The 12,883-nt window shown below is 45.3% G+C and overlaps 1 protein-coding gene across 6 annotated transcripts in view; it reads right to left on the reverse strand.

Annotated features, from left to right (window-relative positions):
* TRIM9 (tripartite motif containing 9) overlaps positions 1 to 12,883 on the reverse strand; it is a 78,484-nt gene that overhangs the window by 24,635 nt on the left and 40,966 nt on the right. For all 6 annotated transcript variants that reach the window (XM_081191741.1, XM_081191745.1, XM_081191744.1 and 3 more), the window contains exons 4-5: positions 7,482 to 7,592; positions 4,157 to 4,310 (exon numbers count right to left, since the gene is read on the reverse strand). In XM_081191741.1, the coding sequence (XP_081047867.1) occupies positions 4,157 to 4,310; positions 7,482 to 7,592 (265 nt within the window). The remainder of the gene's footprint in view (positions 1 to 4,156; positions 4,311 to 7,481; positions 7,593 to 12,883) is intronic.

Consider the following 12,883-nt stretch of genomic DNA (forward strand, 5'->3'; position numbering starts at 1 on the left):
TACAGTGGTACCTCTGGTCACGAACGGGATCCGTTCCGGAGTTCCGTTCGCAACATGAGCAGAACGCAACCCGTGCCTGCGCGGGTCGCAATTCGCCGCTTCTACGCATGCGTGTGACGTCACTTTGAGCGTCTGCGCATGCATGAACGGCGAAACCCGGAAAGAACCCTTTCCAGTACGTTTCCAAGCACAATCCCAGTACGTTTCCAAGCACAATTCAAAGTGTTGGTGTTGACCTTTAAAGCCCTAAACGGCCTTGGTCCAGTATACCTGAAGGAGCGTCTCCACCCCCATCGTCCATCCCGGACACTGAGGTCCAGCTCTGAGGGCTTTCTGGCAGTTCCCTCACTGTGAGAAGCCAAGTTACAGGGAACCAGGCACAGGGCCTTCTCGGTAGTGGCACCTGCCCTGTGGAACGCCCTCCCATCAGATGTCAAAGAAATAAAGAACTATTTGATGTTTAGAAGATATCTGAAGGCAGCCCTCTTTAGGGAAGTTTTTAATGACTGATGTTTTAATGTATTTTCAATCTTTTGTTGGAAGCTGCCCAGAGTGGCTGGGGAAACCCAGCCAGATGGGTGGGGTATAAATTATCATCATCATCATCATCATCATCATTATCATTATCATTATGTTTATTATTATTAGTAGTAGTAGTAGTATTGTAAGAGGCTGTCTATGGCTACAATAACCCTTCAAGTAATATAAGTAGCGACGTTTCTGTACCTTGGCATTATATGTTCTGTTTTAATTTTTGTACTGGAGTTGTAGGTGATAGTCCTGGGGACCAGCTAAAACTTGCCAGTTTTTCTCCTATTCTAAACTACTGAGTGTATAGAAATCAGTAAACCATCTCATCTTCTTGTTCATTAGCCCCACTTTTGGAAAAAAAAATAGCTATAGAAATACTGTTATTACTGCAAACTGAGACCAAATTGCCAGTTCAGAACTTCCTTCTCATTAGCCCTGGGAACTGCAGTTCTCCACAAGCCTACAGTTCCTACCCAGGTGGCAGGCACCCTGAGCGTCGCCCTACAACAAACCCTGTTTCAAGACAGGGGTCTGGCTATCCCTTCCCCCTTGCGAGGCTTTGAAGTGCCACAATGGCGCAGATGGGCACCTCGCAGCTGGCAGGTCGCCCAGGAGCCAGCAAACATATTCTCTGCGGCCCTGCCTGTTGCTGTGTCTCTCTGCTCTGCCGCTCTGCCCCAGATGGGGCCTGTTGCGATGTGCCAATGCAGCTGAGCTGGCAAGGAGGAGAGGAACGGATGCGAAGGCAGCTGGGCATGTCGCAGGCAAGGAGGGCTGCGTGGTGCCCAGTCGTGTGAATGCAGGAAAAACAGATCTTGGAATGAACGGCATGCAGAGGAAGGAAGGAGGCAAACACTCCCATTTCTGCATCAGATTTATTTCCCCTGTTTCCTAAAATGGCAATTGCGCAGCCATTACTGCAGGCATGTAAACATGGGAATTTTCCATCCTGAGAAACCTAGATTATCATTCTCTCTCTCACACACACACACACATACACATACATATACCGTATTTTTCACTCTATAACACGCACCAGACCATAACACGCACATAGTTTTTAGGGGAGGAAAACAAGAAAAAAAAATATTCTAAACGAAACAGTGGATGTATGATTTTTGTGGTTCATGCTGTGGCCACAGACATGTGATCTGACAGTGAGTTTGGGGTAGCCCAATGCAAAAATCCTGAGGATCCATGTGGATCCGTGCTTTGTAACCACGTTTTAAGTGGGGAGGGAAGGAAAAGCACTCAAGGGACAAGGAGCACGCGTGGGGTGTGTGGAGAAGGATGCTGCTAATAATGCTATTTAGCGAGCTGAGTGGGGAGGAGAGAGGGACAGAGAACCTGCTTGCTTTAAAGGAGCCAACCAGACAGGAGCCGCTTACACTCGTGTAAGCGACTCCTCTCTCTCCTGCTTTGCTCCTTTAAAGCAAGCAGGCACTCTGTCCCTCTCTCCTCCCCACTCAGCGGCTCTTCTCCCGCTTTGCTGTTTCAAAGCGAGCCACGGAGGAGGGAAGGAAGCGGAACCATGGATCCTCTGCTCACGACTGCAGCAGATCCCTCCCGCCACCCGTAGGCATTCACACCATAACACACACAGACATTTCCCCTTACTTTCTAGGAGGAAAAAAGTGAGTGTTATGGTGCAAAAAATTTTAATTGAATTTTCTGTTTCACCATTTAAAATACTCATTTTACATCCTTAAGATATCAGTGACTTCCTTTCTTCTCTTTCCATGGTTCATTTTACAGATCATAAATCCCTGCACATTTTACAAAAAGCTATACCATTCAATATTCTATTATTGCATCTATCAAAACTTGTTTACACTGTTGAATTTATCTTAAGTGCAATGGCTCCCGGTGGAGTACAAGGTCAGGTTTAAGGTGCTGGTTTTGACCTTTAAAGCCCTAAGCAGCCTAGGACCCACGTACCTACAGGACTGCCTCTCCTGGTATGCCCCGCAGAGGACCTTAAGGTCCACAAATGACAACATTTTGGAGGTCCCAAGTCGCAAGGTGGTTAGATTGGTCTCAACTAGGGCCAGGGCCTTTTCAGCACTGGCCCCGACTTGGTGGAACGCTCTGTCCCAAGAGACCAGGGCCCTGCAGGACTTGACATCTTTCCACAGGGCCTGCAAGACAGAGCTGTTCTGCCTGGCCTTTGGTCTGGACTCAGTCTGACCCTTATGTTTCCCTCCCCTTATGGTTTCAATCTATGGGGAAATGAGGCTGCATTTAAAATTGCATTTTAACCTGTATTTTAAATTGGTCCCCCCCTTATGTTTTTACTGTAATTTTACCGGTGTTAGCTGCCCTGAGCCCGGCTCTGGCCGGGGAGGGCATGATATAAATTATTATTATTATTATTATTATTATTATTATTATTATTATTATTATTATTATTATTAATGCTGCCAGCATTTTCAGCTGCACACATTTATTTCCCATATATTCAATAAACGTTTACCAATCTTCTCTAAATGTATATTCTTCTTGTTCTCTTATTCTATATGTTAAGTCTATGAGTTGTACATATTTCTGTCAACTTAAGTTGCCATTTTTCTTTGGTTGGGACCTCGCTCGTTTTCCATTTTGGGACTAACAAAACACGGGCTGCAGTAGCAGCATCATACATAAATAACCTTTTGACTCTAGTTTTTTTAGGAAAGTACTTTAAAAAAAAAATTTCAATTCATTATGGATCATTTCCCAATACTCTTTCCCCCTTTTACAAGTCTACTGGAATGTCATTTTCCTAGCCCAGAGGCTACATCTGCAACTAAGGACATAAGAATGGCGCAATGAGTTGGTGCGTTCCATGTCTGTTGTGCTCCTGTTTTAGTAAGATGGTGTTGTGAATCTCTAGGATTCTATCTAAGAAGAGCCTGTTAGATCAGGCCGACTGGAGACTGGAGACTGGGGTGCCGGGTAACATTCCTAAAGAAACAAGTTAACATTACTCGTCTTGGTCCATATGGAAATGTTATCTACCCAGACTCACTAGCAAAGCTCGGCTTTTAAAACTCATTCCTAGGGAACAGTGTTTCCAAAAAAAAGGACATTTAATTATTATGCAATTGTTAGTCACCCTGAGAACTTAGTTCAAGCATGGGAGATAACATGCCTAAAATAAATTTCTAAAAAAGGTAAAGGGACCCCTGACCATTAGGTCCAGTCGTGACCGACTCTGGGGTTTGGGGTGCTCATCTCGCTTTATTGGCTGAGGGAGCCGGCGTACAGCTTCTGGGTCATGTGGCCAGCATGACTAAGCAGCTTCTGGCGAACCAGAGCAGTGCACGGAAACGCCGTTTACCTTCCCGCCAGAGCGGTACCTATTTATCTACTTGCACTTTCACATGCTTTCGAACTGCTAGGTTGACAGGAGCAGGGGCCAAGCAACAGGAGCTCACCCCGTTGCGGGGATTTGAACCGCCGACCTTCTGATCGACAAGCCCTAGACTCTGAGGTTTAACCCACAGCGCCACCTGCGTCCCCCAAAAAACCAAAACCATTTCTACCTTGCGGCTATTTTAAACCTGCTGTTTCTTTCCTCCCCCTCGTATTTTCATGCCTGGCACTCCTTCCAAACAGACAGAGACAGGATTGCTCTGACATTTACCTTTCATTTGCATGAAGTCCAGCTGGTGGATGGTCTGGAGCAAAGGCCCACTGTCCAGGTTCAGATCAAAGTCTGTTGTCATCCTTGGGGAGAGGGTTCCTTTCCCCCACTGGTCCTCTGTCAGGTGGACTCTCCTTATCAGCGCATCAGAGATCTGGTGGCAAAGGAGACGGGTGAATCAGAGAGTGCGAGGCTTATAGAATCATAGAATCATAGAGTTGGAAGAGACCACAAGGGCCATCGAGTCCAACCCCCTGCCAAGCAGGAAACACCATCAGAGCACTCCTGACATATGGTTGTCAAGCCTCTGCTTAAAGACCTCCAAAGTAGGAGACTCCACCACACTCCTTGGCAGCAAATTCCACTGTCGAACAGCTCTTACTGTCAGGAAGTTCTTCCTAATGTTTAGGTGGAATCTTCTTTCTTGTAGTTTGGCTCCATTGCTCCGTGTCCGCTTCTCTGGAGCAGCAGAAAACAACCTTTCTCCCTCCTCTATGTGACATCCTTTTATATATTTGAACATGGCTATCATATCACCCCTTAACCTCCTCTTCTCCAGGCTAAACATGCCCAGCTCCCTTAGCCGTTCCTCATAAGGCATCGTTTCCAGGCCTTTGACCATTTTGGTTGCCCTCCTCTGGACACGTTCCAGTTTGTCAGTGTCCTTTTTGAACTGTGGTGCCCAGAACTGGACACAGTACTCCAGGTGAGGTCTGACCAGAGCAGAATACAGTGGCACTATTACTTCCCTTGATCTAGATGCTATACTCCTATTGGTGCAGCTTGGATAAATACAGGGTTGGAGAAGTCTCCCAGGAGTGAGGAAGGTCACAAGCCTTGATAGCCAAAATGCAAAATCCATCATTAGACACAGGATACCCTTTGACTGCCATACACTTGTGGAATGTGAAACACAAGAGCAGTCAAGTACAACATTCCTAGAGTGAACGCGTTTACACATGGGGAGGAAGGTTTGTCCAGCCAGCAGGTCAACTTCCTGTTTCCTTCTGGGCTGGGACAGACTTCCTCTGCATGTGACTAGAGGTGGGCGTGGACTCACCTGTGCAGGTAATAAGAAAAGCACAGGGCAGGGCAGCCACCTCTCTCTCTTTGACTACATGCATCAAAGAAGCAACATCTGCTTAGCCAAAGATGCTCTCTTGGCCTCCAGCCAATAGAGGACAAAGGGACTGTCTCCTTATGAGATAGTTTCCAGGTGTATGTTACTTTTCTAAGCTAAGTCTGCCTTCTGGGATCTGATTGTGAACAGAATGTGAGTTGAGTAAACTCTTTTTTATACTTTTATAGAATACTGTCAAAATAAAAAAATTCCTTCCAGTAGCACCTTAAAGACCAACTAAGTTAGTTCTTGGTATGAGCTTTCGTGTGCATGCACACTTCTTCAGATTCTTCAGTGTGCATGCACACGAAAGCTCATACCAAGAACTAACTTAGTTGGTCTTTAAGGTGCTACTGGAAGGAATTTTTTTATTTTGACTATGGCAGACCAACACGGCTACCTATCTGCAAATAGAATACTGTGTCATGTCTTATCTTTTATGAGGGAACAAGGGGGAAATACCAGAACAGTTATTATAGAGGCTTTAGCGAGCCTGAGCAAACGCATCCACTGTGAGTTTAAAAAGGGAGAATGTTACTCTGCTAAAATTGTGAACTTGTTAACACAAGTTGGAAAGGCTATAACCAAGGCTATAGCCAACAGAGGCTATAGCCAACAGAGGACACTGGGATTATCCCCATATGGGATAGATCCACACATATATTCTTTGAAATTAAGTCTGCCTTCAGGGATCCAACTGTGAACTGATGATGTGAGTAAACTAATAATAATAATAATAATAATAATAATAATAATAATAATAATAATAATAATAATAAATTATTATTTATATCCCGCCCATCTGGCTGGGTTTCCCCTGCCACTCTGGGCAGCTTCCAACAAAAGATTAAAATACAATAGTCTGTTAAACATTAAAAGCTTCCCTAAACAGGGCTGCCTTCATATGTCTTCTAAAAGTCTAGTAGTTGTTTTTCTCTTTGGTGGCAGGGCGTTCCACAGGCCGGGCGCCACCACCGATAAGGCCCTCTGCCCGGTTCCCTGTAACTTGGCTTCTCGCAGTGAGGGAACTGCCAGAAGGCCCTCGGCACTGGACCTCAGTGTCTGGGTAGAGTGATGGGGGTGGAGACATTCCTTCAGGTATACTAGACTTTTATATACTTTACACAAGATTGTGGTGTGTTTATTCTTTTAAGAGGAATATAAGGGAACTTACCAGGAATCTAATATTGAGAGGCTTAAACAAGCCTGCAGCCAGCTTTCTGCTGTGCGTTTAAAAGGGGAATGTAAAACTCTGCTAAGTAAAGGAACTTGCTAGCACAAGTTGGGAAGTATATTAATAAACAATATATCCTCTCCTGCCTCCCTGAAGATTCCCACACAACAGACCTGAGGAAATTCAGATCACAGAAGACAAAAAGGAGGGGATTTAAGCCTTTGCTGTAGTCATGAGGAAATTCTCTCCTCTGAGGCTGCTATTTGCATCAGGGGGAAATGTTCCATTGATGCCAAACTCCTCTGCTTCTCTGCCTCCAGCAACCTGCATCTCCACAGCAACTTCTTTTTGCATCTTATAAAGTGCATATTAAATGAAAAGATGCATTTAATGGTTCATCTTGTGCAGCTTCAGGTCTATCAAGCCCACTACTGTCTCTTTATACCAGCTGTGTTTTCCCCTAAGGACTCAGACACTTTGCAGTGACTCCGCCTGAGATCCTTTTAACTGGAGATACCAGGGATTGAATTTACGGGTCTTCTGCATGTGATGTGCTCAGTCCCTGTACTTCGCTCCGGCCATCCCTGATGGAATGTGAAGGACTGAGTCTTAAAAGGTTAAACAGACTAGCAGGTTTATCTTCTCAAGGCGACTTGCAAACAAGCAGTCAACTCCTCCTTTTTCCACCAGCGCCTTGTCCTCCTAGGCCAAGTAGCCTTGAGTTGCTTAGGAATGCTAGGTAGCATCATTCAGTAGACCGGTCATGAACACCACAATGTACAGAGAACACTCAGGTTGCAACCTGCAGCGGCTGCATGCATGAACCCTGAAACCCAGAAGTAACCCGTTCCGATACTTCCGGGTTTCAGCGGTCCATAACCCAAAAAAACCCACCCTGAAGCGTCTGTAACCCAAGGTATGACTGTATACATGAACTCAAGGAGGTCTGAATTAGGGCATTTGCAGCAATAAGAGGAAATCCACGCTTCTCTTAGGAGTATGAACAGGGGGGAAGAGAATCAAGCAGCAACCTGGAGGAATCCGCTGGGATCGTTCTCCTTGATGACCTCCAAGCAGTATTCCATGAGTCCCGTCGTCTGGCGTAGTTTCACTGTGCAGTGGGAGATCTGGTCCCGCACCACCTGCAACGAGACACACAAGACAGCAATGTTTCCAGAGCTAGGAGCCATGCTGTTCTATCTCTGTAGCATTGTCCAGCCCAGACACTGAGGTCCAGCGCCGAGGGCCTTCTGGCAGTTCCCTCCCTGCAAGAAGCGAGGTTACAGGGAACCAGGCAGAGGGCCTTCTTGGTGGTGGCGCCCACCCTATGGAACCCCCTCCCATCAGATGTCAAAGAGTTAAACAACTACCTGACATTCAGAAGACAGCTGAAGGCAGCCCTGTTCAGGGAAGTTTTTAATGTGTGACATTTTAATGTATTTTTAATCTTTGTTGGAAGCCTCCCAGAGTGGCTGGGGAGACCCAGCCAGATGGGCGGGGTATAAATAATAAATTATTATTATTATTATTATTGTTGTTGTTGTTGTTGTTGTTGTTGTTGTTGTTGTTATGCATTCAGTGGTCTGTGTTGTCTGGACTAGGGATTCTGAGCCCTTGTGTTCTGATTCGATACAGAATAATAATAATAATAATAATAATAATAATAATAATAATTTATTATTTATATCCCACCCTCCCCAGCCGAAGCCGGGCTCAGGGCGGCCAACAACAATAAAATAAGACAACATTCTAATCCAATCACAGAACATTTCAGGATTTGGGCCTCTGCCATTGGCCCTTAAACTCTGACTTGTGATTCGCAGCTTGGAAGTTTAGACAGCCAATCACGTTGAGAGTGGGAGTGGCCCAGGCCTCCAGAAATGTCTATAAGCAGTTGCTTTGCCCCTGTTGTCCAGTTCTGCAGTTCAATAAAGGTTCTTGCTGTTATCACTTTCTCTTGCCTCGTGGGAACCCACCTATGGTTCAGCTTCTGAACACCAGCTGTTGGAAACAACAGGAGTTGAGTGTTGCTCTTCTGCACTTCTTAAGTTCCTTATACTGCAATACTGCAAGCATCCAGTAGGAGGGGCTCGCACATTGTGTTGCTTCTTCGCAATTACATTTGACATTTGACAAAATAAAAAAATTCCTTCCAGTAGCACCTTAAAGACCAACTAAGTTAGTTCTTGGTATGAGCTTTCGTGTGCATGCACACTTCTTCAGATACACACGAAAAATGCACACGAAAGCTCATACCAAGAACTAACTTAGTTGGTCTTTAAGGTGCTACTGGAAGGAATTTTTTTATTTTGACTATGGCAGACCAACACGGCTACCTATCTACTATTTGACATTTGAGTTCATGCGAGTTTCTGCAAAGTTGCAGAAAAGGAGGACACAAAGTCCTTATCACACTGATTCCAAATAGCAGGCCAGATATCAGTCTCGCCAATGGTGAGCCATTCCTGGCTTGGGAAGGTCTTGCCACAGTAATTCATGGGTCTTCTTTTTCCAGGACACGTCCTCATTTTCAGGGGTTAAATTTGGAACAATTTGGGTTTCTTTGCTTTGAATGGCCATCATAGCGTCCTATTATTATTATTTTTTGCTCTTCAAGATACGGCAACCCAAGTTCCATCAAGACTGGATTACTGCAATGCACTCTATGCGTGGCTTCCCTTGTGCTGGATCCGGAAGCTGCAGTTGGTGCAGAATGCTGCAGCACAATTGCTGACGGGAACAAGACATACCCAGCGTGGAACATCTGGGCTCAGAGATTGGCACTGCTTGCCAATCCGCTACTGGGGCAAGTTCAAACTGTTGCTATTATCTACAAAGCCCTTAATAACTCAGGGCCAATTTACCTACGAGATCTCCTTACCCAACATGTGCTCCATCAACCACTTCAGTTGATGGAATTGGCAGTACTACATCTGCCACATGTAGTATGTAGGCTGGATGAATCCCAAGCCGGAATTAAGATTGCCGGAAGAAATATCAACAACCTCAGATATGCAGATGACACAACCTTGATGGCAGAAAGTGAGGAGGAATTAAAGAACCTTTTAATGAGGGTGAAAGAGGAGAGCGCAAAATATGGTTTGAAGCTCAACATTAAAAAACCGAAGATCATGGCCACTGGGAAGAAATGGAGGCAGTGAGAGATTTTACTTTCTTGGGCTCCATGATCACTGCAGATGGTGACAGCAGTCATGAAATTAAAAGACGCCTGCTTCTTGGGAGAAAAGCAATGACAAACCTAGACAGCATCTTAAAAAGCAGAGACATCACCTTGCCAACAAAGGTCCGTATAGTTAAAGCTATGGATTTCCCAGTAGTGATGTATGGAAGTGAGAGCTGGACCACAAAGAAGGCTGATTGCAGAAGAATTGATGCTTTTGAATTATGGTGCTGGAGGAGACTCTTGAGAGTCCCATGGACTGCAAGAAGATCAAACCTCTCCATTCTTAAGGAAATCAGCCCTGAGCGCTCACTGGAAGGACAGATCCTGAAGCTGAGGCTCCAAGACTTTGGCCACCTTATGAGAAGAGAAGACTCCCTGGAAAAGACCCTGATGTTGGGAAAGATGGAGGGCACAAGGAGAAGGGGACGCCAGAGGACGAGATGGTGGGACAGTGTTCTCGAAGCTACCAGCATGAGTTTGACCCAACTGCGGGAGGCAGTGGAAGACAGAAGTGCCTGGCGTGCTCTGGTCCAGGGGGTCACGAAGAGGCGGACACGACTAAACGACTAAACAACAACAACACATCTGCCACATAACACCCACTCCACATTTCTAAGACCTCAGTTGTGTAGTATGGCAGCGCCTATACATCGGAACCCCCTGCCTCTTGTACCAAGCAGGGACCTTCACTGTATTCTTTTTGGTGCCTGCTAAAAACATTCTTCTTCAGGCTAAGCCCACCCAGATCCTTAGAAATGCTAATGTGAATTTTAATCTGTTGTAGTATTTCAACTTTTAGCATGTTGAAAAGGATTGCAAATGTTTCTTGGTTTTATTGCTTTATCTTTTTGTAAGCCGCTTTGTGGTTTGTTTTATTGGTTTGTTTTTACAAACAACCAGTTTATAAATTTTATGAAATAAATATAAATAAGATATACAGACACAGTTCTGAGTAGCATTCCCTTTTTTAAAAAACTGAAGTCAATGTGTTCCCAGTAATTTGCTCCCCTTTGCAAATGTTGATGTCGACTCTCAATGTTCAAATATTTGCCAGTTGCTTGGTGTCTACATTAATGGTATTCGATTTCAATGTTTGCTACCTGGTGGTAGGCAGTTGTCATGCAGTGGTATTCGGGTGCATAATTTATTACAGGGCATGCAATGGCATTCAGCATAAGGCAGCTTCCTCGGTTCCTATAAAATCTCCAGCCTCAGGACAAGTAAGCAAAGCATTGAAAGAGCCTTCCCTTTCATCACGTCGGCCTCCGTTAATACTCTTTGCAGAGATGAGCCCAGCCCTGGAGAGCGAGATTGCAAATATGGGATTTGCGGGGGAAACCATCTTTTATCTCCTTATCTTCTTTACAGCTTAAGTCGAGGTTCCTGCTCTTCCCAGATAATGAAATCTCTCGCCTCTCCACTCAAAGTTGACGCTTTCAGAATATTATTGAAGGAGCCACCATCTGCTCTGCGCATAAACTCCGTGTGTATAAATCACAGGGTGATGGCATGGTCTGTCTCAGGTAGGGCAAGGAAGGAGTTTCAGGGGCTCCGGAAATTCAATAATGGCTCAGAAGGAGGTTCAACACAGTCCCAGCGGGGCCTTAACTGGTGTCGGGGGACAGAGCTGTAGCCTGTGAGGTTAGGGCTTGACCTGGGCCAGGGGTGACTCCTGACCTATGACCTTTTTATAACCTCAACAGCAAGCCCAGTTGAAGGCCAACATGTCTGTACACTAACACATTACAGATAAAATCTGCAAAGGACTTGATAAGCATTGCCTCCGATTCAACGCACTACCAGCTGCCTCTAATTCTCTTGAATAAGGCCCATCCACACTATATATTTAACTGGGATCATACCACTTTAAACAGCTGTTCCTTCCCCCCAGAGAATCCTGGAAACTGTAGTTTGCTATTCCACTCAGAGAGCTGCAATTCCCAGAGTTTCCTGGGGAAAGAGATTGATTATTAAACCACTTTGGGAACTATAGCTCTCTGAGGGCTGAGGTTTGGTGAGTGTCTGAATCTACTTGTGCAAATGCCGTATTTGCAATATCAGACATCTCTCATCCCTATCAACAAACCTTTGAATCAAAGAATTAGAAAGTTGGAAGGTACTGCAAGAGTCTGCAATGAAGAATCTCAGCTAAAGCATCCATGACTGATGGCCACCCAAAAGTAAAGGTAAAGAAGAAGAAGAAGAGTTTGGATTTGATATCCCACTTTATCACTCCTCTTCAGGAGTCTCAAAGCGGCTAACATTCTCCTTTCCCTTCCTCCCCCACAACAAACACTCTGTGAGGTGAGTGGGGCTGAGAGACTTCAAAGAAGTGTGACTGGCCCAAGGTCACCCAGCAGCTGCATGTGGAGGAGCAGGGAAGCAAACCCGGTTCACCAGATTACGAGTCCATTGCTCTTAACCATTGCACCACACTGGCTGGTAAAGGACCCCTGACCGTTAAGTCCAGTTGCAGACGACTCTGGGGTTGCGGTGCTCATCTTGCTTTACAGGCCGAGGGAGCCAGTGTTTGTCTGTAGACAGTTTTTCCAGGTCATGTGGCCAGCATGAGTAAGCCGCTTCTGGCACAACGGAACACCGGAACCAGAGCAGCGCACGGAAATGCCATTTACCTTCCCACCATACTGGTACCTATTTATCTACTTGTACTTTGACGTGCTTTCGAACTGCTAGGTTGGCAGGAGCAGGGACCGAGCAACGGGAGCTCACCCTGTAGCGGGGATTCGAACCGCTGACCTTCTGAATGGCATGCCCAAAAGGCAAAAGGCTCAGTGGTTTAGACCACAGCGCCACCTGCATCCCTGGTGGCCATCCAACCTATGGTTAAAAGTCTCCAAGGAAGGAGAGTCTACCACCTCCCAAGGGAACCCGTTCCACTGCTGAGCAGCTCTTACCATCAGAAAGCTATTCCTGATGTTCATTCGGAATCTCCTTTTTTGTAACTTAAATCCATTGGTTTGCGACCTGCCCTTAAAAGCAGGAGAAAACAAGCATGCTCCCTTCTCCATGTGGCAGCCCTTAAGATATCTGAAGATGGCTCTCATATCTCCTCTCAGTCTCCTCTTTTTCAGGCTATATTATTTATAATATAAAAGCTTTAATGTAAAATTTCAAACTGTGTTGTATTTGTATACAGCAAAGAGAAGTTTAGAGTAATTAGGTATATTTCAATTTAGTTAATTATGTTATAGGTTTGTGTTAGAAAATGAATATGGATGTTGAATTTGA

This window comes from Podarcis bocagei, assembly GCF_964188305.1.
Source record: "Podarcis bocagei genome assembly, chromosome: 1".
Taxonomy (NCBI): Eukaryota; Metazoa; Chordata; class Lepidosauria; order Squamata; family Lacertidae; genus Podarcis; species Podarcis bocagei.